General features: G+C 39.3%; 1 protein-coding gene across 2 annotated transcripts in view; it reads right to left on the reverse strand.

Moving 5' to 3' along the window:
* Positions 1–1,163: 1,163 nt before the first annotated feature.
* The window catches only part of LOC124237075 (LIM and calponin homology domains-containing protein 1-like), a 309,151-nt gene continuing 283,919 nt past the window's right edge, over positions 1,164–26,395 (reverse strand). The window contains exons 17-28 of one of the 2 annotated variants that reach the window (XM_046656321.1): positions 24,440–24,514; positions 23,696–23,736; positions 19,744–19,827; positions 16,973–17,065; positions 15,983–16,087; positions 14,978–15,102; positions 13,268–13,389; positions 12,829–12,952; positions 10,735–10,812; positions 9,037–9,145; positions 6,787–6,889; positions 1,164–1,808 (exon numbers count right to left, since the gene is read on the reverse strand). In XM_046656321.1, coding sequence (XP_046512277.1) covers positions 1,783–1,808; positions 6,787–6,889; positions 9,037–9,145; positions 10,735–10,812; positions 12,829–12,952; positions 13,268–13,389; positions 14,978–15,102; positions 15,983–16,087; positions 16,973–17,065; positions 19,744–19,827; positions 23,696–23,736; positions 24,440–24,514 — 1,085 coding nt within the window. In that variant the 3' untranslated portion in view covers positions 1,164–1,782. The remainder of the gene's footprint in view (positions 1,809–6,786; positions 6,890–9,036; positions 9,146–10,734; positions 10,813–12,828; positions 12,953–13,267; positions 13,390–14,977; positions 15,103–15,982; positions 16,088–16,972; positions 17,066–19,743; positions 19,828–23,695; positions 23,737–24,439; positions 24,515–26,395) is intronic. The other variant, XM_046656322.1, reaches the window with a different exon arrangement.

A 26,395-nucleotide genomic window follows, 5' to 3' on the forward strand; every position in this document is an offset into this window, starting at 1 on the left:
TGTAAAACAGCAAACACCTCTATGAGAAGTCTTGGGATTTGGAAGTGACTTCATCTTTCCTCAATGTTCTGCATCCACAATTCATCACTGGCTATGTGCAACAGCTTCGCGTTTTCTAAGGCACAATTTTTAATGAAGTGATGTGTAAATTTCAGTCTAACAACAGCTCATCCAAATGACAAAATGATCAAATACCACCGGAGGCTGAGGAAATTTCTGCACTTACATGGAACCCGCATGCAGAGAATCGTCTAGCATGTAAATAAATAATTGCTAGCCATACTCAATAAGACACAGAAAAAAAATTATTGCTTACATAACAACAGAAAAACATCTACTCAATCTCCTTTTATGACTACTTTAACCTATTAGGAGTATATTCATAGTCTACATTCACAAAAATGTCATCTTCACTTATTTGCCATCGTTTTAAGGCAGAATAAATCGTTCTCCTTTCCCCAGTCTTACAGAAAAAACGGCCTGGAGATCTAAAATGTGATGCTTTTTAGTAACTTGATTCCTTTCTTGGCCTGCTGAAACTCATCACACAGGACAAAAAAATAAACCAGTTCTCCACAAGAGTTCCTCTCTAAACTTCTCCACGAGCAAGGTCCAGAGTTCCTGATAGTACAGAGTTGGTGATGGAGGAGAATGAAGGAGAGCAGATATCTGTTAGAGTGGGCAGGGCACAGTGTGAGCTGTTGGTTCTTGCTGATCACACACCAGTGGCGTATCACATCTTGTTGCATTTGGATTCTATTAGGATGGACTTAGTACTTTTCTTTAGACACCTGTGCTTCAGGCCCTCAAGGAGAACTTTGTAGGCAAGGGTGAGCAGTGGTCACACCTAATGATGGACTTATCTCAACGGGAGCTTCCACGTGCCTCATATTAAGTCTCTTATTGAATCTAGAGCCTGAAGAGAAGCAAGAAACGAAGCCCTCATGGCTATCATCAACCCACCAGTCTTTTGAAGATGAAACTTCCTCATAGATTTTGGTAATAACTTTGGAAATGATGACTGAAATATTTCCCTCTGGTTTCTTCCTACCCTTGGGCAACATCCCAGAGTGTAAGTCTCGCCAATATTGCAAGGGTTCTCTTTATTTGACAGACCAGCCTATATTAATGACATAACTTCCAAAGTACACAAAATCTAATACTAACGGTGCAATAATTTATTGGTATGATTTCTACTTCAAAAGGTAAGTAACACAAATGTTTCAGGATTACAGTATATATTATCAGACTAGCATCTTTGCATTAAAAACAAGTTATAGCTCAGTGCTATATGGTGTGATTTTTAGTTTCTGAAATGCATTAATTGTATGCTCCTGTCTTAGAAGACCACGTCTCAAATTGGCATGTCTTGCACTTTCTGCGGCTCGATTCTGTAAACATAAAGTGTTTAATTCCTAGAAATACTAAAACAAAACAGATTCATTGCATCATTTATCTCATTAATCCCCAAAGAAGAGAATAACACTTTTTAAACCGTAAGCCTGTTTGACCATGCTAAGACCTTTTTTTGAACTATTCAGGACCATTACAATTCAATATTCTTTTGTATATACTGTGCAAATGCAAAAAAAAAAAAAAAAAACCAGGAAAAACAAAACAAACACTGTGCTACAAAAGAACAGATACCATCTTTTAGAATAGCCTTTCAGAAATTAGATGATGAATAATGAGAAGTCCCTGAAGTTGGGATTTTGTTAAACGATTGCCAGAGGACACTCTCAATAAAGAAATGGTGAGTGATCTGGAAGCTTGAAAACCAAGTCACAACGTTGTGGGTTGGCCAGCACCTGTGATAAAGAAATCAGAGCAATGTTCCGTTAAAGTAGTCAATGCTTCTTGCTTCACATATTTAAAAATTTTCCAAATTAGCAATGACCTCTGCCAAATCCCTTCCCTCTAGGGAGGGGAAGCTTGTCCCACCCAGCTATTCAAAGTGTGGTCCAAGAGGAGCAGTATTGGTATCACCTGCAGCTTGTTGAAATGCAGACTCTTGAGCCCCACCCCAGAACTTAACAAGGCGCACAAGTGATTCATACGCCCTGTAAAATTTGGTTGAAATCCTCCAGATTTCAAATGGTCTAAACCAAATAATCTCCATTCAAGTTTTCTACCTTGTCTTCTGGGGAAAGTAAGCAAGAAAATAATCTCTTCTCTCAGCTTCTTTAGGTTTTGGTTTCTCTAAAAATAAATATATTTCAACAGGAGGAATTTGACATATGATCTAGAAATAGGATTGCTAGATTTAGCAAATAAAAATATAGAACAATCAGCAAAATTTGAATTTTAGGTAAACAACAAATGAAATTTATTCCATGTGATATTTGAGATATACTTGTGCTAAATCCTGAGCATGCAATATTTGAGATGTACACATACAAACAAAATTTCATTGTTTATCTGAAATTCAAACTTAACAGGGCAAAAAAATTTTAACTGGGCATCTTGTATTTCATCTGGAAACCCTATCTAGAAAGGATTGTTTGGGTTCCATATTTCCTGCTGAACCTTCACAAAGTTTCTCCTTCATTTTAGAGTTGTGATGAGGCAATCACAACACTGGAAAAGACCCTAGGGAGTTTGCGTTAAAAGCATGTCACGAGAGTGAATGATGGAATGGACATAACGACTCAGTCATCCAGCACCCAAGCACAAATGGTACCAGTTAAACATACGATGGCTTGATTCATGACAGGTAATTTGTTTTGCACTTCCATTCCCATTTACATACATACTTAAAAACTGTTTACATTGCTTTTAGGAATTGCATTTTAATAAGCTGTTATGCTATTTTTCCCCTCCAAGGGAAAAATTTCATTTAAATGTGACTAGTTACTTGAAGAAAATAGGATTATATATTCAGGTTTTATTATTCCACACTGACATTATTTTGTTTCACTTCAAATGCTTATCATGTTAACCACCCCTCACATCTATCCATCTCCCCTCTTCTCAGCTCAGATCAAAAGCAAACCAGAAAAGAAAGAAAAAATTATTTTTAGCCATTTCTTTCCATTCTGACCCTTTTATTGCATCTGGGGTATATTCAACCAATTCGAGTGTATTGATACTTCTCTAGCCAATTATTATCCCCTCCACCTATTCATGCCTAAGGTATATATTTTTTTCTTATGACATCAAGAAAGAAATGAGCAGTATTCTTAGATGTGCTGGTCATTCTTCTTGTTGTGTGTTGACTTAATTAAAATTTATCCTAAAATGATATTAACATTTATCTAGAAAAATAAACATGGAAGAAGGGTTAAGAGAATCTGGAAAAAATAATGGGGAGAGAAGGTGGCCATTATTACTCAATATTAAAACAAATTATGAAGCCATAATAATTAAAACTATTCAATACTGGAGAATAAAACATAATAAAATATCCAGAAATAGACCCAAATACATATGGGAACTTAGCTTAAGAGAAAATTGGCATTGCAAATTAGTGAGAAAAAAAGAGACTATTCATTAAGTGATATTCACACAATTGGCTAATGGGGAAAAAACGTTGGAGAGCTATTCCCTCAACATGCATTCCTGATGATCACATATGTACATGTGAAAAAGAAAACAAAAAACAATTCTACGTGAAATCTCAAATTTATTTATGCCATTGGAATAGTGAGAGTTTCTCTAAGTAGGACACATAAAACTGAATCCAAAAAGGAAAAAAAAAGATGTATTTAATTACTAAAATGAAAATTTTTTCTATGAGAAAAATCACAAAGTGGAAAGACCAATGACAACTACAATAAACAGCAAATATAAGACAAAGGGAAAATTAATTTATAAAGAACTCATACAAATCAAGGGCCAAGAGAACAACAGGTAAAGAATAGAGAAGCGCTTTATAGAAAAAAAAAATATAGATGAGGAATAAACATATGAGAAGATGTTCAAACTCACTTATAATTAAAGATACACAGATCAAAGCAATGAGGTTCTCCTCTACCTAGCAGAGTGGAAATTTGTAAAGTTTGATGCTATCCAGAGCTGACGCAGGCGTGGAGAGAAAGGGGCTCTCATACACTTTGCAGGGAAAGCGCTCTCCTCCAGAAGATAATTAGCCAAGCAGTCTGAAAATTTTAAAAGGCTTTTAACTCAGCAGTCTCACTGCTCAGAATCTACACACTATGGAAATGCTTTCAAAGGTTCATCAGGATATACATACAAGTATGTTCATTGGAGCATTTAAAAAATAATATTAAGAAATGGGAAACAACAAAAGTGTCCATTCATAGAGTTAGTTTTAAATTATGGTAAGTCCATACAATGGGATCATATGTAACTATCTAAAAAGCCATTAAAAAGAATGAGGAGAAAGAATATGTTATATGGAAAAATTGCCAAGATATATCACTAAGTTAAAAATAACAGCCACAAAAACTAAGTACGGATCATTGTGACTTTGTGATTACCTTTGTGAAATAAAAACCAACACACACGCAGGTCCATGCATCACACACACACACCTGTGTGTGTGTACACATATACAAACATACATTCTGCAGGTCTCCGTAAGAAATTATTAGAGAGTGATTATAGTGGTTAATTTTGGAGATTTTCATGTTTAATTTGGTGTCTCTGAACAATCCAATTTTTCTAACCTTGTATCATTTGACTTTTATTTCTTTATTCTTTTGAATCTCTATAGGGGTTATCTAGGCAGAGAGATAATGAGCTTTTTTGCTTTCTTCTTAGTATCTTAGTATTCCCCCCCCCAAAAAAAAAACCTAGTAAAAATATTGCATTAAAAATATAAAATAAACAAAGGAAAAAAATCACATCTCTAGTCTACCTCCAAATCACTTTCTTATTTTTCATCTTATGAGACTGTTACAGGAACTCCTCAGTTATTGTCTTTAGATTTGGAATTAAAAGCAGTTAATGCCCTTTATATTCGTATATATAAGAGAAAAATTCCTGGCCTAGATCCGAAAAGCTAATTTCCAAAAGAAATGACAATGAATCATCCAACTTCTCAATTAAAATAAAAATCTGTATGAAAACAGGTCACTGTCACCCAGAGGTGGGTTCAGGTTTGTTCTCTGCTGGCATCCTTCAAGCACTTTAAATTATGAAAGAAATTCTGATTTACAGCACTTTTCAAATCTGCTCGACAGTCCCTCAATCTAACAGTGCCCTCTTCTGGTTCCACGATTCACATTCAGCTGGTTCACTGAGGCTGGAAAAAGTATAATTTGTACAAGATGATAGGAAAAATCACTTTGAAATCTGGGAAAAAAGGGTTTAGTTTTCCTTTCTAATGTATAAAAACAAAACAAACAAAATCCAGTTTAAATAATATATATAGTTCTTATATGTTATACATGTATATATGTATTTGTGTATGTATGTATGTATATACTTATGGGATATATATGGTATACTGTTTAAACCATATTTGATATATTTAATACATAGTATAAAAATCAATATCAATAATATATATATTTATACCATATATACACACATTATATATACATGGTATAAATATATAAATATATATAAAAATATAAATTATATGTAATATAGGGTATAAATAGTCCAGTTTGATGGTAGAAGCTCTAAGTTGCAACAGTTTTGACCTCAAATCAAATGTTTATCATAGATCAAAACCACCTGGGTTTGATCTAATTTTTAGTTCCCATCATTTTATTAAAATACACATATATTTCTCTGAATTTGCTAAATCTATAGCAATAAAACAAATTGATTTCAACTTTTACTCTTAAAGTCTTCAGTCTTGTAGATTTAGAAATCCATGTTAAAAAAGCTGTAAAATATTACTTCACTTACTTTGAGAAATATTTTTAATATTATAATTTTAATAGAAATATTAATACTTTATATTATTATTTGACATTCTTGAATTTCAAACTCCATATCTTCACTCCCATTTTTTCCCAAGAGTTTCTGACTGACGAATGTGCACAGAAGAGTCTGCTCTGTCTAGGTTATTCACCAGAAGGACTATACTTAGGATGGAAAGTGAGGAAGGATTCAGAGGCTAGCCACTGGCTATTTTCAGATTTTCTAAACAGCAGCTGGGCAACAGCACCCCCTGGTGTCCCCAAAACTAACACGAACCTCTATGGTAGGAGACCCAGAAACAAGACTGGAGGGCAGGCTGCTCAAGGGAGGTTTAAGGCAGCACACACTTGTTAAGCTCTGATTATATACTAAGAAATTTTGGAGCAGGGAAGCGATTCACCAAGAAGCAGAGCCCATCATTTGATCTCTCAAGGAACTTTCAATTTAGTTGGAACAAATCCATATCATGTCATGAAACTCCTGAAAGTAGGGCGTGTAAATATCGAGGAGTTGGTGCTTGAATTGATGAACAATGGAGAGCCGTTCTTCACTCTTAAACCATTCCTCAAATGGTACTGGTCTTCTAAAGATATGCCTCAGCAAGTGAATAGAGTTTCACACATCTTATATCTTCCTTCTGCCTCACCAAAATCTCTATGGTGAGTTCAGGCAATGTCTCAGACTTGGTCTACAGTTTTTATCTGCTGGTGTATTCCTGCACTTAAGGATAAAAAGAATTTGGCCACACTGTAGCAGTAGCTCCTAGTAAGAAACAAGTGGTAAACAAGGGGTTATTTCATTACAATTTCTTTTACCTAGATACTAATAAATCTTTCCCTCAGGGTGGGAGTGTCAACTGATAGGGAGAAATAACTGAATTCCTAAATTGGGTCCTACGAAAGGCATACGAATGCACTCACTCATCTTGAGGTATTTCACCCCAGTACTTACTTCTGGATCGCATGTAGCAATCATTACAGTTTAGAAGACCATTTCGAATCCTAACGTCCGTCCCACTGACTGCATCTCCAAGCTGTCCTTTACAAATTCCACACTATAGGGCAGAAAGAACAGAAGTTATAAGGTGCATAAGGAATCGTCTCTGTATAACGCTTAGTTACTGTTTACATGCATAGCACAACAATCACTTCCACGACCTCCACATTTGTTGAACATCTATGGTGTTAGATGCTGCACCAAGGGTTGACTTATAGCAACAATGTACCTTTAGCATTTTATCCTAACTCCTTGCATTTCACAGAGGACACTGGTTCGGAGAAGTTAACTGACTTGTCCAAGGTTGTGAAGTTGGGAAGTGGTGTTGAGTTGATCCCCAAAACTATGCTGTTAACCTCTCTAATACAGCATTTGTAAGTCAAGACGAAGAACCATTTTAAATAGATTAAATCCTAGTGGTTTTAAATAAACACATGGCCAAAAGATTATCAACTGAAATTTGTCTGTGAATAATCTTTAAATGCTTTCTAGCATTGTCGGCAAGTTCTACCAGATCAGAATTACTAGGAAATAGGTATTCCAACTCATATTTCCACATTAAAGGCAGTGATACCCAGGGTAACAAATCCACTGGGAATGGAACTCCTTTCAGCCAAGTCAACCTGAGTGCAGAAGGAGACTATGGGACACACTGTCCTGGTTGTACCAGAGAAGGTGGCAGTGGTGGGCTGGTTCAGATGCCAGCCTCCTGCAAGGGAATCAGTACCCAGCTCAAGAGAACAGGGCCAGCCCAGACTCATGCTCTAAGGTCACCTGGGCAAAGGAAGACTTCATCTAAATTATGTTACAAGCTGCATCTTCATCACAAGTGTAGGGGATAAATCTAAGAAGTGATGTACCTTAAAGCATCAGGTCAGCTCCAGGAAGTGAATTATTAGAGAGAAGAAAGGCCTTGACAGCTAAGAAGGCAAGGCTCCTATCCCTTGACAATCTGCAAAGACTCTTTGCCGCCTCCATTACTTTGAGTTCTGGTAAAGTTTCTGAGAACAAACTGTCATGCTGGAACATACTGTCTTGGCATTACCATGAAATTTTAAAATTATATTCCTTGAGCCTCAAAAACCTCTTAGACAATTTAGGATATACATTATCTAGGTTAATTTTACAATGAGAATATTAATAAATTGAGTCTAATTAAGTATCCCTATTGTTTTGCCCATGATAAGTGCTGCTTTCCAAAAAACTTGTTTGATTACAGATATGATTAAATCAATAATTTCACTTGATCAGCTTACAGGTAGAGGAGTTATTTTAAGGCCATGCAAGTTTACTTTATAGTTGAGGGAGCTACCAACAAGAAACAGAACAAAAACCAAGAAGGAAAAAGAAAGTATGCTAGAGTTATGAAGAGAAAGACATGACTCTTATTCAGAGCTAGGGGGTTTAGCTTCAAAAATTGTATCTTAATTTGAAATGTGTCCATGCATGGAAAAAAAGGAAATGCTGATATAGTCCAACTTGTAAATTTTATAATAAATCGGATCTAAGTGGTTAGCTCACCTACTTATTGGCAGGAGATCGGGGACCAGAATCACGGTCCGGTCCCTGCCCTTATGGAGCGGACAGCTTTTAGAGGAGATGATAATTAAACAATTCAACAATGAGAGATAAGGACTGTGAAAGGTTCTGTAAGGACCTGCAACAAAGGCAAGTCACTTGGTCTGGGCAGCTTTTCGGAGGGAGTGATATTCAATCTGGGATTACAGACATATTCATGCAGAGACCTACGATTTTGAAACTTGCTTTAACCACCTAATTGACAGAAAATCTTCCACTGGGTCAAAGACTAAAAACCTTTGACATTAAATCACAAGAGTTTAAGAAGCAGTAAAGATGTCACATTCCAAATAAATCCATATGGCCTTAAAAGATTCAGAAGTATCATTGTCCTCCCACGGTGGCATTCCTGGCTTCCCGCTCGAGTATATGTTCTTTAGCAACAAAAACTGTTTCATAAAGACGCAGCGTACAAATTTGGTTTGGTTCTTCCAACCCAACATCTCAGAGGGATGTGTGATAGGAGAGTCTCATCCTGGAGGATGGGCTCCATGCACACCTCGACACAACCTAGAGGGGAGAGGCCTCAGAAGCAAAGGCCGTCGGGATTTCCAGGACATATTTCCCAGAACCTTGCCAAAAGACATCCTGAAATTGTACTTAGAGAGAAGAGTGATGAATACATACCCTAAAGCACTGGATGTGAAAATAGAGATTGAGGGTCTCGATGATCATTGCAGCTCCTTTCCCCAAAGGAAGCCCACAGGAAGAGCACAGTTTCTTCCCACTTATAGACCTAGGCGTCAATATATATACATATTAATAGAATGTTCCTTTTAGAATAGTTTGTCAAACGCACAAACATACAGCCTCATGCAAAAAATGAAAACATGAATTTTTAAAATGTTTATATATCATGAATGAAATGATAATCACTGAACTGACAATGAGCAGGAAATAAAACATTATATAGAAGTTGCAACAACTGCTAAATACAATAGGCCTCCATTGTAGTAAGGAATTTGGTGTGTGTATGTGCGTATGTTTTAGTTATTTGTCACAAGAAGTTTGTGTTGTAATCTATTCAACCACAGTGATCAAATGTCTTGAAATAATTAAATGTATTTACCATATATTTTCATAAGTCCTAAAAGATAGTCAAATTTAGCTTTCCTAAGGTTTCAATGTTGCTTTGAAATTTTCTATAATTGGTAATCTGCCCACTAGGTAGGGCATTTTTATTTACTTATTAAGAAAGAATTTTTTTTGTTTAAAAATAGAGAGGCAATTGTGATACAGCCCAACAGGTCCCAGGCAGATGTGCGGCCCAACCCCTGCTCTGTCACCAAGGTCTGCTGCGATCTGGTGTAAAGAACTCACTTTGGGTTTCCCTTTCACCTTTAAAATGAGAGGATTGGATTAGATTCTCTCTACTACCTCTTGCAGTGTAAACACTCTGTGACTATGATCTGGGCACACCCCATCCTCTCTGAGTTGTAAGCCCACTGACGGCTGTGTCTGCCCCATCTCTGTACCCATGCAGCCCGTAGTACAGTGTCCACCAATGGACTAGAACCAAACCCAGCAGACTGACAGCAGGTGACAGAATTTGATGGCTGTCCTCCAAGGCAGCTTTCCCACAACTAAGATCAGACTGCAGTGACGCCTATAGTCTGGAAAGCTTTTGGATTACACAAGACATTTTAAAATATGCAACATCACTCACAAGCCAGTAGGGTACAGAGGGACAGCAGAAACAGAAAGGAAGATAAGAGATAAGCAGAAGAGTCACCCTGAGCAAACCCTATTTATTAGGATTTCCCTCTCATCCAGTAGTTAAATGGAATTTCTAAATCAAAGAAAACCTCTGAGTACTCAGTAATTTGTATGTCCAGTGAATAGGAACTCAGGCAGCTTTTAAGAATATCATGGGGCCCAATTAACATTGAGAAGCAATCATTAGAGTGCTTGAGTAGGATAAAAGAGAAGGATGAAGTTTCATTTCTTAGCCCCTGCCTGGGTCTCTGTAAGAGCCATCAGCGGATCTTGCCTGCAAGGAGTGGGTCGTCTTGCAGCGAAAGGCGCCGACTTGGGAGCCCAGCAATTGTCTGGTGGATTTTATTATTAGATTGCAGGTTCCACACAATGTAATTAAAGCCTGATGGCCACAGCCACGCCAACATCACACACTTGGCTTTTTCTATCGTGGGCTGCAGGCGGGTGGGGACTGGGTTCCTTCCTCCTGCCTATGTACATGTGTTGGAAAAGATGTGGAAGGGCAAATCCCTCAAAATCATTTGGCAAGCACTGATTTGATTGAAATTATGCTTGGCAGGCTCTAGTCAAAACAAAGCAGCCTCAGAAAGGCTGGATAACCTCTTGTACCTGGTTGGTGACTGGCCAGGAGGGGTGTGAGAACAGGGGGACAAGTGGCCCGCCTGGAAGTTCTCTCGAGGGCTTTTCCTGTAATACGGTAGAGGAGCCAAAAATTATGACAGGTAAAGAGAAGGCCGATCCCACAAGAAAAGACATTTTAAATAAGAAAAAAAACTTCCTTGACAACCAAATAAAAGGCCACAGAGTGCCCTAGTGTAATTTTTTATAAAGGACAAAAAACAGTAATTCCATGTAGCAAAGATCATACATGCATTGGCTGCATAATGTCAAAACCAGGCTGGCATTGTTGAACAGAAAAGACAGAATATTTTTCTAATCTCTATTTCTGTCACGGTCTTTGCTTAGTTAAAACTGCATTTGGAGTTGGATATAAAAATTATGGACTGGATGGGAGGAGAGAGATGAGTAGGGACATGGGGAAAAGCTCTTAAAGAGCCCAGAAATAAAGGGCAGAGCTTAAAGTTGGCATTTTTCAGTGAGGTGGCTTCCACCCCTATCAATAAATTCATCGTGGGAACATGTGATTAGGTGTGATGTTCCAAACATTTAATAACCACTGTGTCATGGCATTTCCAAAGCAGAATGGTCCCCAGTCAGAAGCTACCAGAATGGTTTTACAGGTGCTGTCGGTTGCACATGAGCCCTGCCTGTGATTAAGCTGTCAGTTGTTGGCTCTGGCTTATACAAGTTAATTTCATTTGTACAGAAAGGGATAGAACACAGAAAAAAACAAGGAAAAGAGAAACGCCAACATAGAAGTGAACAGAGCATGAGTCCATCTGTCTTCCAGCTGCTTTTAAAATAACTCCCTGAGCCGCCTGCCCATCCGAACCTCCCTTCTCAGGCAGAGCTTGTCTTCTCCACAATAGCACGTTTTCATGTGATACCCTAAAGTATCAGTACCATGGCCTTAAAAAAAAGAGGTTGAATCACACTGCAATAAACAATAATAATGATTACTTCTCTGTGATTTTAGCTTCTGTTGATTCTGAGTGTCATCTAGACATACAGAAACAAAATTGGATAGATGTAAGAGAAAAGGGGTTCAAACACTGTTTTGAGAAAAAACATAACAAGAAAAATAAGTAGAAAGATGAACTTATAAAACAAGTTATCATCATCATCATCACCATCATCGTCATTATCACCACCATCACCTGCACTATATAGTACTTATTATTTGCCAGGCATAAAAGCCTGTGAGGTAGTACTACTATTACTCCCATTTGATACATGAGGAAACTAAAGCAGAGAAAGATTAAGTATCCTGCTCAAAGTTCTATGCGGCAGAGTCAAAATTTGAATCCAGGTGGTCTGGTTCCAAGTAGAATCATTGGTTAAAATATAGTGAATGTTATATTTTTAAAACTGATTACGAGGGATCTCTGGCTCAAATACGATGTTATCATGGAACTGTGGGTTCATTTTGAATTCCTCTACTACTTAACCAGTCAAGTACTTTGGATAAGTTATTTAATTTCCCTGAGCCTCAATTTCCTCGCCTGTAAAAAGGGAACAATAACCCAATAAAGTTACTGGGAGAGCTAAGCGAGTTAATGTATGAAAAGAAGAGGAGAGATATGTAAACTCTTCAGTGCAGTGCCTATTATACTGAAATACTTCAAAAATGATAGAAACTATTATTATTGTAAAAAAATATATTTCTTACAAAATTAGAATATAGCCTGGGGTAGCTATGTTAAGGGAGAGAATGATAATGGGAGAAACATATTTTTTTTCCTTGAAAAAACATTTGTCAATAGGCTCTGAGACAACTTAACTCACTTAAATAAACTGCTAGTACAATAGACCTGCAAATTCTCTCCAATTTTTAGATTTGTGGGTAAAAACATTATTACGCCTTTTTCAAATTGATAAATTCAGAGTAAATATTTACTTGCTGGGAAGATTGTCCAATCTTCCATAAGTATTTGCTACCTTGTCAATGAAGTCCAATGGAGTGAAAGCACAAAAATGCTGCTAACATCTTGCCAACTCACACTTTCTCATTTTTCTCCCTTCTTAGTCACTAAATTAAAAAAAAAAAAAAGAATTCCACATCCATCTCATTTGGCTACTCACTTCCGCCTTTCACTTGGAGACTCAATCTGATGGTTAATGCTTTTATCCAATGGGAGAGTTTTTGGCTTCACATCTTCTAGAATGTGCATCGGTGGGTTTGATACCGGCTGATTCTGGGATGGATCTGAGGCCAAGGAAAGAACATAAACTTAGTGCTCAGTAACGTGACCTTACTGCTTAGAAGTCACCTTTCTTTAAAGTGCTGATGCCTGCTGACGTCTCACAGGGATTTCCTGAAGACTCTGGGCACATAGTAGTGGAGTTGGGTCACTGAACTGTTCAGCATAAGCTACTAGTTGGCATAAACCCAGTTTACTCATTGTTCTGTTCAGCACAAGCTAGAAAAGAAGCTTGCAGCTAGCAGAGGTCATATCTGTCCAGACGATGTGTGGGGTCTTCTAATAATTTAAACATTGGGGTTGGTCTTCTCCATTCTTACCCTGAGCTAGCTGTGGGTTCACCCCACAGGGTGGGGACCCAGCTTCTGCATCCCACTGATCACCCTGATGGATTCCTTTTGATCCGGGGTTCTCAGAATGAGTCAAGGCCCCTTGAGTTAGGCTGTTAAAATAAACAAATATATTTCAGAACAGAGATAAAAGCAACTGAACTAAACTGATTGATCTTATCCCTCAGGGCATGGAAGCACCAATTACAATATGAAAAAAGAAACGGGGCTAACTAAATGTTTATTTATTCTTTTTGTCTTAAACTAGATTTAAAATGGATTTAAAATACTGTAAAATGCTACACATTTTCATTATCCATCAATTTAACAAGCTTGAGAAACTATCATTTCCCTTGTTTTCCCCATCTCCCTGCCCACAAAGCTCTTCATTCTAATAATTTCAAGGGCTGCCAGAGCCAACTGGAATCTCCCAGATTTTCAGAGGAGAGGACTTGTAGAAATCATTTGGGCCACACGGGACTTTGGCAGCCTGTGGTAATTCACTGGCTTTTCAGTAGCTTCTGTGTGCAAAGAAAGGAGAGATGGAGATCATAAATCGTCTCTGATGACAACAGGCCCTGTCTGGAGAACTAGCAAAAATTCACACAAAATTTTACCAGCATTATTCAAATACTCCTGACTAGTGGCTTTCATTTCATAAAACTGGAAAGTCCCTTTAAACAGTGTTAATTGGAAACAGATGTCCTATTCCAAGGGCTTTGCAGAATCTGGACCTGGGCCCTGAGCTTCAATAGCCTACAATTTACCCAGTCTTTTAGCTGATGAGCAGAGGAGAATTCTAGAGCAAATCCCATAGAAAAGCTCAGCTCCCAGATAACCTTTCAAATTGGCCAGTCTTTGAAAATGACACTTAGATAGCCTTTTGTGTCTTTGGGTCCCTCTGAGGATGGCATGTGTGTGTGTGCGCCCACATGCATGCGTGCGCACAGCCTAGTACAGCATGCACGCTTATCAATACCTATCCATATCTCAGAGTCATAAAGAACTTGCTCATGGCAGAGCACTGCTAGCCTCCTAGGTTTCTGCCGGTCCCTTCTAGGTTAGGTGTGGGGTGGCATAAATAAACCCACCACACCCCATAGCTACAACCAGATTCTGCTCCTGTCTGAGCCAGCTCTGAATGCTGCAGGGATTTCTGGGTGCACTGTTCTGATCTCCCTCGGAACATACTGGGACCCATGGGTGAGGTGATTACCCACAATCAATCAATTTGTTGGTTATCTTTTATATTATCACCCACAGTAAATGTGGCTTCTCACAGCTCAGAGGATACTAATGACAAAGCTCAGGTCCACAGGAAAACCACAGTGGGTGGGACCTCATTTCAACCTCTATCCCTCCAGCTACATTAACCATTTCAGGTTTGGTGCTTTGAATTGACAACATGCTCCTGTGATAATCTATACTGTCTCCTCTTACTTAAAAAAAAAAGTTTCACCTTTTCTTTATTTAAAAATAAGTCTATTTAAAGGCTTAAAAATAAGGCTATTTATATTCAATAGCATAAGGACACGGACTTCCAGAGCTATTAGAATGTGTTCGAGCAGTATGTAACATATTACTGGAATGATCGTTTCAAAGCTGAATATGATTTGCATTAGCAATAGGTATTCTTCCTCAGAGTGAACGGGCAGAGCCCAGCTTTGCGAATTTTGACAGGCAGCCTGGTATGCTTCATACCTGCCCTTTTCCTCCACTGGATCACCTTCTCTAGTCTTAAGCAATAAATCATTGTTGTCCTCCTGGAATGGTTTCTTCTGTCTTGTCTCTTCTTCCTCTCGACAGTTTTCCAAGTCCATCTTATTCTAATAGAGAAAACAAGGATAATCTTAAATATACATTTTAAACACACTGGACAACACTTATCTCTGGCCATGGGATATTTGAAGCATTTTTCAATCGCAAAGCCTAGAATTTAAAGGATGGTCATCCAAATTAATAGCAACTGATTTCCAATTATTGGAATAAACATGTTATCTAGATCTCTCTCAAAAGCTATCATAAAAAGGATTTGGTTAGAAAACCCACTTTTCAAAGTAAAACAAAGTCATAGGACTGCTCATTTCAGGGCAAATGGCTGTCTAGTGTCTAGTGTTTATGCAGACTATGGACTATCCAGGTCTTGGTAGGATTTCTGCCCAGTACCTCCATGACCTTAATTGGAATACAGAGGTAGACCAGCCTTTCTGGGTTCTATCTGGCCCTCAAAGACACATGTAAATTTCATGTGGCATTTTAAGAGCTGTTTAGAAACAATTTTTGTGGAGGCTAGTGGAGAGCAGACTGTTGGCATCCTGCTGCTACCATCCAGAGCAAAGGAATGTTTGGTTTGGCAGAGAGGAATAGATGTCTGTTGAATGAATGAATGATGGGCAGTAAGAAGGACACTCCTGCATATGGCTCCATTAATTGAGATTTTGTCAGCCAGTACAGAAAGACATTGGTTGCCAGCCTGTGGGGGCAGATCTGGCCTGAGTAATGACTTTACTGCTCCTCAGAAAATGACTCTAGGGTTTGGTCATGGTAGTGACAGTACCATGGGGTACAATGGGCACATAGGAGCCGACGTGATTCTAAGGAAATAGCCAGTCCTGGATTTAAACTGGTGGAAAACTTGGCCTTGTGGTTTTGTACTTCTATTTAGGTTTATTTATTTCACAAATTGCTTTTAATCTATGGTCTTACCACTGTCCCACTGGCTTCAGTCATGGAGGAGGATGTAGACAACTGGTCTGCAGAATTTGAAGAAATAGTAAATGGAACCACAGTGTCTTCAATTATCTTGCGCTCCTAATGGGAAGGACAGAAATTAATGAAAGGGAAAAAAAGGAAAAATCCTATCTATTCAAGAAAAAAATTTCATTAAGGAACTTTAGAAAAAAACCCATCAGAATTATGTACAAACATGCAGAGCATTAAAAAAAAAGTCTTATTTTCTGAAAGCATGTAATCAGATAACACTCTCTATGGGCAATGATTTAGAAATTAGCATTCTATTTAGAAAAACAAAGTCTTTGCAAATTAATTAGTTAGTGTGATTCAAGAAGCCTAATTAGAAATGCTATTAGGGATCAGATTACGCACAAAAATTGTTGTTGAAGATAAAATTGACAAAAATTTTAATCATAAACAAATTTTAGGAAACACATAAAATGTAGCTCCCTTCAAATTCTCTAATGTGGTCTCACTTTTTCATCTAAAAAAAAGAGACAAAACAAAGTTCTCTGCCTTTCCAAATCTTTTTAGGACTATATAGTGAATGCAGTGGTAAGAATTCACTTAGCCTCGATATCAAAATTATACTCATAAAATTAATTCACTACTATTACAAATGCTTGCCTCAAACAAACACACAAACAAATAAATTGATACTTTCATCTCTCTCAGATAAATCAAGAAAAATCAAGAATGTGACTTGGACTAAAGAACAGATACGATTATATTGTCTCCCTTCACCATGACTCTGCACACCCGAACCACAAACTAAATTTGGGGGAATTGTGGTCTTTTGGAGCCTGTAGGATGTGACTCTTTTAAAGAGGTTGATGGGCTTCGCTGTGAGTAAAAAGAATCAGACACAGCCACATGCGTGCACACAGCACAGACACAAAAACCGTTGATAGAGTTTGAGGAATTAGGACTACGAGATCAAACGCCTTCTTAGGAATTTCCTACCTCCTCATAGTATCTGCGTTCTTCCTCTTCCACCTCCTTTTGGGCCTTTTCCCATTCTTCTTTCAGCTTGTCCTGCTCCTTCTGGTATCTCTCCTGTTATGGAATTCCCATAGATTGTTCTGAACTGATCATTGCATACATTGTTAGGACTTTTCTCCCCCCTACACCACCACGTATAACATGTTGCAAGACTATGTTCTTGTAACATTCTGAATCTAACTGATTCATGCAACAAAAGGGGAAGACTATTTTGTGTTATCAAATGTGTTAGGAACATAAAAAATCCAATGGATAGCAATGTTTTTGGCTCTTGGTGTTTGATTTGCTTACGGAAAGAGAAAAGATGGAAAAATGGAAAGATTCTAAAATCTTCCTTAACTTGGATTTTGTCCTAGGATGTAGGCTAAACCGATAGTTTCCTTTTACTGGATCCTTCAGTGAGTTTTACTGTTCCACTAATAAAAATACATTGCCACTGGTAGAGTTCAATAAAAGATTAAAAAAAAAAATACCCTTATAGGTTTACGAGATAGACAATGCAGAAGGGTCCAAAGTGGACAAGATGATAATTAGCTGAGTAGCTGAATTACTCTTTCTTGTAGCCATTCTACCAAAACGGAATCTTCCTAGCATTAAAAGCTTCTCTTAATTCGGAAGTTACTTAAACAGGCCATTAGAAGGCTTCAATATTAGAAGTGCCATTCTTGTTTTCAGAAACAATACAACACTAGTCACCACTTCTGGGAAAAAAATAAAATACTCTGAATAAGGATGGCTTGAAAAATGTGACTGGAGTCCCTGAGAGCTGACGAGAAAAAAATAAATGGAGATTAACATTAATGCTTAAAATGAGAACTGACACCCGTGGATGCCTTGGGAATGGCATCCCTGTCATGACAGACAAAGGAATCACTGAGGTGCACTACACACAGTCAAATGTTTTAGGCTGATTATTGTCAATCCTCTCCCTGAGGCTAAAACAAGTCTGTGCTTCTATCTTCCTGGGGAAGGCACTGAGAATTCCTCCAGGTATTGCCTGTTATGTCATTACCTCAGGAGCAAAAGGACTTTATTGGAATTGTCTGGAGTCTGATGTTCTTATTAACGCTCTGGCAAAACCACTGTTGGTCAACCCATGGCTTTTAACTCCAGGTAAAAATTTGTTACCAAAACCTAATATTGTAAAGTTTTAGAGAGGGACTTCAGGGGCTTTTCAGAATAGAGGAAACACACCCAAAACTTCACAAAAGCTGAAAAACTTTTTTGGCTTATTGGTTCTAGGAGCTCACCACTTGCTCCCTCACCAAGAGGATGAACTGACGATGCAGGGAGTGAAAGATGTGGTACGTCTGTAGCACACACACACTTACACACACAACTTTCTTTCCCCCACAAACACCTTGCCCCAAAGCCCACAACCCATGATGCCACACTGGGTAACAATTTGGTGGGACAGGAACAATACATATGCCTGTTATCTGTAACCATGGCCACCCTGCAGAGTGTAACAGACAGAGCAACACAATGGGCAGCACACTCGCCTGTCTGCCTTACTCTGTGGAATTTTTGACTGTTGGCTGTTCACCATTTAGCTGAAGAATGGGCACCTGATTTCCAGGAGAATAGCAGATGGCCAGGGCTGGTCTGGGGTCTCCCAATGGACCTAAGGGTCCCCAAAGCTTCCAGATTCAGGGACTTTGCTGAATCTGGTTCTAACTAACATTTTGGTATTGAAGATTTACCCCTCTGCAATTGTGAAAAGTGTCAGGATTAACTGGCAGACCTGTAGCCACACTACAACTGACTAACTTCCCAAACTGCCCCTTTGCTCTCTGCTCCTAGCCAAAAGGATTAGAACAAAAAGATAAGAAAAAAGTAAGTAAAATAAACTCACATTAAGCATTGCTTTCTACATAACAGCAGAAAATCATCATCAAGATTAATGAGGTTTAACATTCTTTTCCTTTACAATTTTTAAAAAATATAAAATCAGTACTATTGGGAATATAGTGGAAAGAACATGAGTTTTAAAGTCATCCAGACTTGGACCTGAAACCAAGTTTAACACTTGTTTAACTGTTTGACCTTGGGCAATTAATTTAACTTCTTTGAGCCTTAGTTTTTTCAATTGCAAACTGGAGCTAATAACACATACTTTAAAGAATTGTACAAGGATTAAATTAGATAAAATATGTCAAGCACCAACCACAGTCCTGGCACATCCCCAGGGTCCAGCATAGGTTAGTTTCTAAAGTTACTAGGTTACATTTTGAAGTCCTGTTACTCCACAAAACTGGCATGAAACAAGTGGGAGCATGATACAAGTGCTCCCAGGATTTTTCTAGACTTGAAAATTAGCAGCTTTTACTCAAAGATGGAGCAAACATTTCTACTTAAGGAACTAGACCCGGGTCAAATTTTATTCCCCATGTTTGCTATCCAATAGCTTTTTGATAAGTCATTCCCACTGCTACTTGGACTGGAATTTGTTTGGCAACTAAGGAGGTGATGAATGGCTGGATTGGCTCTTAATCAATACTTGGATTTTTTTTTTTAATGAAATGCATTGTGTTCATCAGTGTAACTCCTGGCAGGAGGAATTAGACACAGGCATTCTGTCACATGGACACAAAACGAACTGACTTAGACTCATTGACTTCTGAGAAGAATCAGATTCTATGTATTTCCTGTGCTAAAAATCTATTTAACAAACTAACAGAAATTAAGAGCATCATCTAAAAGAAAAAAAAAAAGCAGCAAACCAGTCCTACCTGGAGCAAACGTTCCTGCTCCTGTTGCCATTTTTCCTGTCGCCTGCGCTCCTCTTCTGGGTCCCATGCCCAGAACTTAAACTGCTTAGGAAATAAAAGCATGATCAGAATTAAGCCATGTCCTCAAGGCCAGGCCAGGAGAAAGGAAACAATTAGCTGATGGCCTGGCACCTGGATGGACACGCAGAAGCAGAAGACTTCACATATCTAAAGGTCCTCTTTGTTGGCAGAAACCACTTTTCAACCTTAGTTCCTCTTTGGTTTACTTCCAAGATGCTGGTATGATTCTGTGAACCTTCTTGGAGCTAATGAAAACATGAAGTGATTTCCCATGACCATGGGAAGGCTTTTCCTTCACTTCTCTTGGAAGTGATTTCTTAAATGCAGTCATGCTCCCGAGCATAAGATATTCATTCTACATACCGATCCTTAGTCCAGACAAGTGGGTCTGATTATTTGAGCAGAACTGCGTTTTATAAGAAGTGGGGTGTGCCACGCCATAAAATTAGTCTTTTGTACTGTTATTGCTGTTCTATACCAGCTGGCCCTAAAGTAGGTTTAACTCACCAATGCCCACAAGGATCACCTGAGGGCCAGGCAAGGGGAAGCCCCCGCCCTGGGGCCTGCCTAACAAACACTCAAACCCAAAGACTTCTGTCTTTTAAAAAAGGTTTCTGTGAGTTTGGAACCAAGTGAGTGAGTGAGGATAATGGGAGAAGGCTGCATGAACTAAAGCAGGTGCCCAGGCCACACAATATGAGATTGAGAGGGTGAAGGGTGGGGGAATCACAGCCTGTCCCTGGAAACCAGCAAAAGAGGGGCTGCTGTGTTTAAAGTTGGCCTCCCCTGTCACCAGCGCAGGAGCCGAGGCAGACCAGGTTCCCCATAACTGCGCTCCCTCCCTTCCCTCTGTGCTGATGGGTAGTTTTGGGAGGCACTTAGAACTGCCTGGGAATCTTGAGAGAAAAAGTGAGGAGAAGGTGGAGGAGTTAGGGAGGTGAGGGAGAGTCTAGAGTGGGGTGAGGAGCAGGCAGCATCTACCTACCCTGGCTGCCTGGGAAGCTGGACAGGGTCAGTCCTGTCCAAGGTTTAGATGGGTCTAGTTATTGCCCAAGAGACCTGGGCCAGCCCACCTTTTGCCCTGCCCTGCCCCTACCAGATCCACGCTCCCACTCAGGTGCATGGCTGGGCTGGCCCAGGGGTATCTCCAGGCTGAGAATGTAGGCCAGGCCATGGGTGTTGCTTGATTTATAACATTATAATTATCTATAACTTTAATGTGTTTAGACATATGAAACATGGGCCTAAAATTGGTACACTTGCTGTGGTTCCTGCAAATCGTTCGGATGGCTAAGATGCCCACAGCAACTCAAAAAAAGGTGGGTAAATAGGGGGTAGGGAAATGTACTTCTAAAATGCCACTCTTGGATTCACACTGAATATCAGCCTACTAAAGGCTCTGACAGGTCATACAGGGAAAAAACTACTCAATGGTATATGATCCAAAGGTTCCCAAATTCCCTTGGATGACCAGAAAATGTTATCTAAATGTCGATCCCAGATGGGAAATTCTATTGCATTCATGTTGGAGGTTGTTTCCACCCAGCATTTTCCTGAGACTTACAAGCAAGACTTACAAGTTTAAATGTTCAGTACCTCTCTCAGGAGCATGGCCCTTCTTTGTCTTTTGAGGAAAAAGTTTGTGGTTATGTGAATAAAGCCATAGGGAGCCCAATGGGGAAAGTCCACTAGTAGGAAAACAAGAGCTACAACTAGGAATTACTTAATTTTCAGATTTCACTAGGTAGTAATTGCAAGAATAAGTTGAGAAGGGGGAAGCAGATAGGAGGAGGAAGTGTGGGGTAGGGAGATTGAGCACAGAAGAAAATACGGAATATTTGTTAAAACGGCAAGAAAGAAAAACAATGAGCATTTTCAGAGGAAGATAAAGAGGAAGATACCAGTGGGATAAACAAGAGGGAAAGAAAAGGAACTGAGCTCCTTTCTTTGGTGACTATTTGCTGAGCACTCACTGTGGGCCAAATGGGGACACCAGCTGGCCAAGAGTCCCAGCCTTGTGGAGCTTACAACTGAGTGTGTGTGTTAGGGGGTGCGTGGGGGAGTGACCTATTTATAAATGATCACCAGATGACAGGAAAATAACTATCATAAAAGAGATATAAAAGGTGCTAGAGAGTCAGAATGGAGAACATTTAGCCCACTTGTTCTACAATTTATCTGTTTAAGATCTGTATCTTCTTCTGGCCTAGGGATTCCTCAGTGGCAGGCAGGGCCCCTTATCCCCCTTAGTAACCCAAGACCTTGGAATTTCAGGCCTTCAATCAATGTTTGTGGAATAAATGAATGGAATCACTTCATGCTGGCTAATGCATCTCCTTCTTCTCTCCCTTCCACAGACCCTGACCCTAGAGCTTCAGCTCACTCCAAGTCTGACCAAGAAAGGCCTGAGGCTACGGACGTCAGCACAATCAAATGCTTACTTCCTCTTCAAGCTTCTCTCATTTTCAATTTTTTTTTTGCTTTTCTATTCTATGAAGAGCTATTTATCATTAAAAGGACATCAAATTTGGGTAACTGTTTTCAGAGGATTCACTTATATAGGTCAGTCATCTGTCTCTTTCTTGTTCTATTCTCATAAGCCCGAAATAAGAATGTACCTCTTTAGAATGCCCTTTCTTTCCACCCTTGCCTGGGTGGGGGGACAAGAACAATTTGACAATGTTGTTCTATGTAATTTAAAATGGAAATCTTCGGATCTGTGCCATGAATGCAAGCTTTGGGGTCCTTCTGCATGTTCCCATCTTCCATGGGTGAACTCAGCTTCCCAGGAAACTCAGGATTCCCAGCGTTGGCTCAAGACCAAGCCTCCACAAATGGTCACTAGTTCTGGAATGTGGCTGGAGATACTGAGGGTGATGTGACAAGCAATGGGTCCCTTCTCCTCTCTGCACAGGCACTTAGAATTCCCAAAGTGAGACAATTTACCTACAGATAAGAATTGGCATTGGCTGTGGTGGGCCTCTTGGATTAGGCACTGGGGAGGATTTGTTTGTGTCCCAGGCACTGTGCTAGAGGCTTCCATATAATTATTTCAATTAAGGCTCACAACACCCTGAAAGGAAGGTATGATCATCTCATTGTACAATCAAGGAAGACAAGGTTCAGAGAAGTCATGTAACACCTTCAGGGTCATATGGTTAGTAAATCTGGAATCAAAGGTGCATCAGTGATCATGTGGCTGCACCCGGGGGGCTCAGGGGAAATGCTACAGTTGATTGTGTCACAGAGGAAGTCTCCAAATCTGATGAGAATTTCAGAGGGTGAACAAGGCGACAGGCCCAGCATTGGAAACACCCAGTTCAGAGAAGACTCAGGTCTGTAGAGAGAGTTCAGATATAATTCAACAGCAAGGAATTTCCATGGTGTCATGTGTCTTGATATTTTAATTAGAAAACTGTTAAAAAATTTCATTGATATACAGTTCATATTGCTCAAGATACTGATTGCGAGAAGGTGTGCAACAAAGACAGCTTGGGTCTCTCAGAGAGAGTCCAGGCTGGGTCCTGCCTGCCAACGGTACACTATGTTGAAGTGTTACCCTCATTTAAAAAAGTGATTCTGAAAGCCTACAGAGGTTGTGTATCTTAATAGTAACTCCTATTGTCACATTCATTTTCACCGCCTGTTTTCGATTTTATTTCCCTGACTCACTTATCATTTTGTTTCCAGGCACGATAACAACCCCGCACAATGACGATCCGCGTCTGTCTGCATATTCACCTGAGAGCATCATACACAACTTTCAATTGTTCTTTTACAATCAATTGTTTGAAGCCCATTTTTGGTTGACTCTTCTTTAAGCAAATCAAATACCTTACAAATTAAAATTACGCTAAATGCCTGATCTTATTCCTTAAAATGAGTTACTTACAGGTGTAGTTACAGGGGACTTTTCACTGCCTGGAGAATCCACTGCACAGAAAGAAAGGGAAAAAAGATCACAATGTGAGTGGTTTCTAATTGTCTTTCTTTTTGATCTTCTCAGTGGGGTGTGGTTCCTATGTCAGTTTCAGACCAAGTTTTTTATTTTTGTAAGCCAAGAGCATTAGAAAATCACAAAAAAGCAGATCCCTGAAGCAGTTTGTACCCACCACCAAAAGAAGTTATGACCAATGTAATATGATTGACCACATCAATTAGCACCAGGTACAAGACTCTAGGAGGCAAAAACTATTCTTATTAGTGCTGGTTTTTAATGCACCTTGCATTCTGGCTTGGTTGATCAGTTCCCTCACTGTCTGACATGAGAAGTCTCATACAGAGAGAGGCCAGATGTCATCCAGGAAGTAAACAGAGTGACACAGTTAACAAGAGAACCATTACCAGTCCCCAGTAAATGCTTCTAAACTTTGTTTTTTTAAAAAAAGAGGACAATAAAGAAAGAAATATTATTATTTCTTTGGATTCTTAAAATCAAAGTAAAATTCTGTGGATTTCCTCCCCCCTTTAGTATAACTGGTACTGATATCAAAGAACTAGCTCTTTGCTAACTGTGTGCCAGAAACAAGCATTTCTTTTTTCTGAAATCAGAAATGAAGAAAAATACCAGACATCATTGGTTGCACGCAACATGGATTTTTGCACAAAAGAAACAGCTACCCAGTGTGCGTTTTACCTGACTGGGAGAAAAACTGGGAACGTCGCCAAGAGTTCTGAACTCTAAGCGGAACGCTGGCAGTGCCAGGCGACTCTAGATCAGACGGCAGAACAGAACAAACAGAAAACCATGAACACGGGGGTGAGAATTGAATAGACCCATGCTCCCGAGTACCAAAGGAGGTTTGGCTGTGGTCAATATAGGACTTGAAAGTGACAGACTCTCAAGTACAGATTATCTCATAAAATGCATACAAAACCTGAAGACATGGGCAAAAGTCAATAGTAACGGGACAGTGTATGCTATTGTTTGTTGGTTTTAGGTGAAATTTTATAGGGTCATTCTCAATGGTGATATTGTTAAAAGTGTTAAATCTCTTGGGCCGGCCCCGTGGCCAAGTGGTTAAGTTCTAGTGCTCCACTTGGGCGGCCCAGGGTTTTGCCGGTTCAGATCCTGGGCGTGGACATGGCACCGCTCCTCAGGCCATGCTGAGGCAGCGTCCCACATGCCAACAACTAGAAGGACCTACAACTAAAATATACAACAATGCACTGGGGGGATTTGAGAAGAAAAAGCAGAAAAAAAAAGATTGGTAACAGTTGTTAGCTCAGGTACCAATCTTTAAAAAAAAAGTTAAATCTCAAAATGATAGGATGATATGCTATGCAAGAGCAAAATGCACAGTTTACATTGCTTTTGGGGAATAATGGAAAAGTATAAAAGCAGAGATGAGTTCAATTATTTTTTATGTACCTTACAAAGCTTATTATGGAAGTCTGTGGCAGAAGTTATACATGTGTGTAACAAAACAATGTACATATGTCTTTCTGCAATGTGATGGCTTCAGGCAGACACAGCAGCTCATCACAAGCATCTGCATCCTTCAGCGATGTGCTGCACTGGTCCGCCATCATTCTCAGTGCGAGTAAAAGACATCAGTTTTAAAATGTGCACACGTTTTCCTCAAACACCAATTTGAGATATCTTTCTACTGTTGGGAGACAGTTGAGAGAAGGAAATTTCTCACATCTAAATGTATTTTACGAATGTCTTCAGAGTATTTCAAGACTATTTATGCACATATGTGTGTTTAAGGGAAACCTATGGAACATCAATAGGGCCCACCGGCAGATCTTCAGTAGCCTGTATAATCAGTCTATAAATTGATGACTTTATGGAAATGGCGGAGATATCGCTTTCAAGGGAGAGAGAATTAGGTATGGCTCCAGGATTCCTGATCTTAACCCTAGAGCTTCTTTGGACTTGATATGTGACCTCAGACTAGTCACTTAAATGTGCACTGACTTTTTACATCTGGGCTAAGTCCTATACCTGCCCCCTCCCCTCCCAGTTAAAGACAAATGATGTCTTTTAAGGTTATACTTACTGGAGGGCTTTCGCCTCGGGAAAGATAGGGACTCTATATGCTCCAAACAAGTACTACTGTTACTTTTATATCTAGCAGCGATGTCTTTGGCACACAATGCAAACACATCCTTCAAGTCAGTGGTTTTCAGAGTGTGGTCCCTGGATCTGCAGCATCAGCACCACCTTTGGGAACTTGTTAGAAATGCAAATCCTGTGGCCTCAGCCCAGACCTATTCAATCAGACACCGTGGGGCTGGGACCCAGCAATCTGTATCTTAGCCAGTCCTGCAGGGCACCCTGGCACATGCCCATGTTTGAAAGTTAGTACTTAAAGCCATATCCCCATAATATAAACATTCTTATTTTAAGGAAAGCATCTAAGAATACTTTATTTCTGCCTGGCATCTTGCTCTATACTTCTGTTCCTACTGCTACCATCCTGCAACTACTAGATTACATTATTAATTACTCTTACATTACATTATTCATGCTTATTCTGGGCCAAGTGTTGAGCAAAACACTTTTTTTGGTTTATCTCACTTAATTCTTCCAATGTCCTATGAGGTTGGTACTATAATTATTTCCAGTTTACAGGTGACAAATAAA

This window comes from Equus quagga, chromosome 3 (assembly GCF_021613505.1).
Source record: "Equus quagga isolate Etosha38 chromosome 3, UCLA_HA_Equagga_1.0, whole genome shotgun sequence".
Taxonomy (NCBI): Eukaryota; Metazoa; Chordata; class Mammalia; order Perissodactyla; family Equidae; genus Equus; species Equus quagga.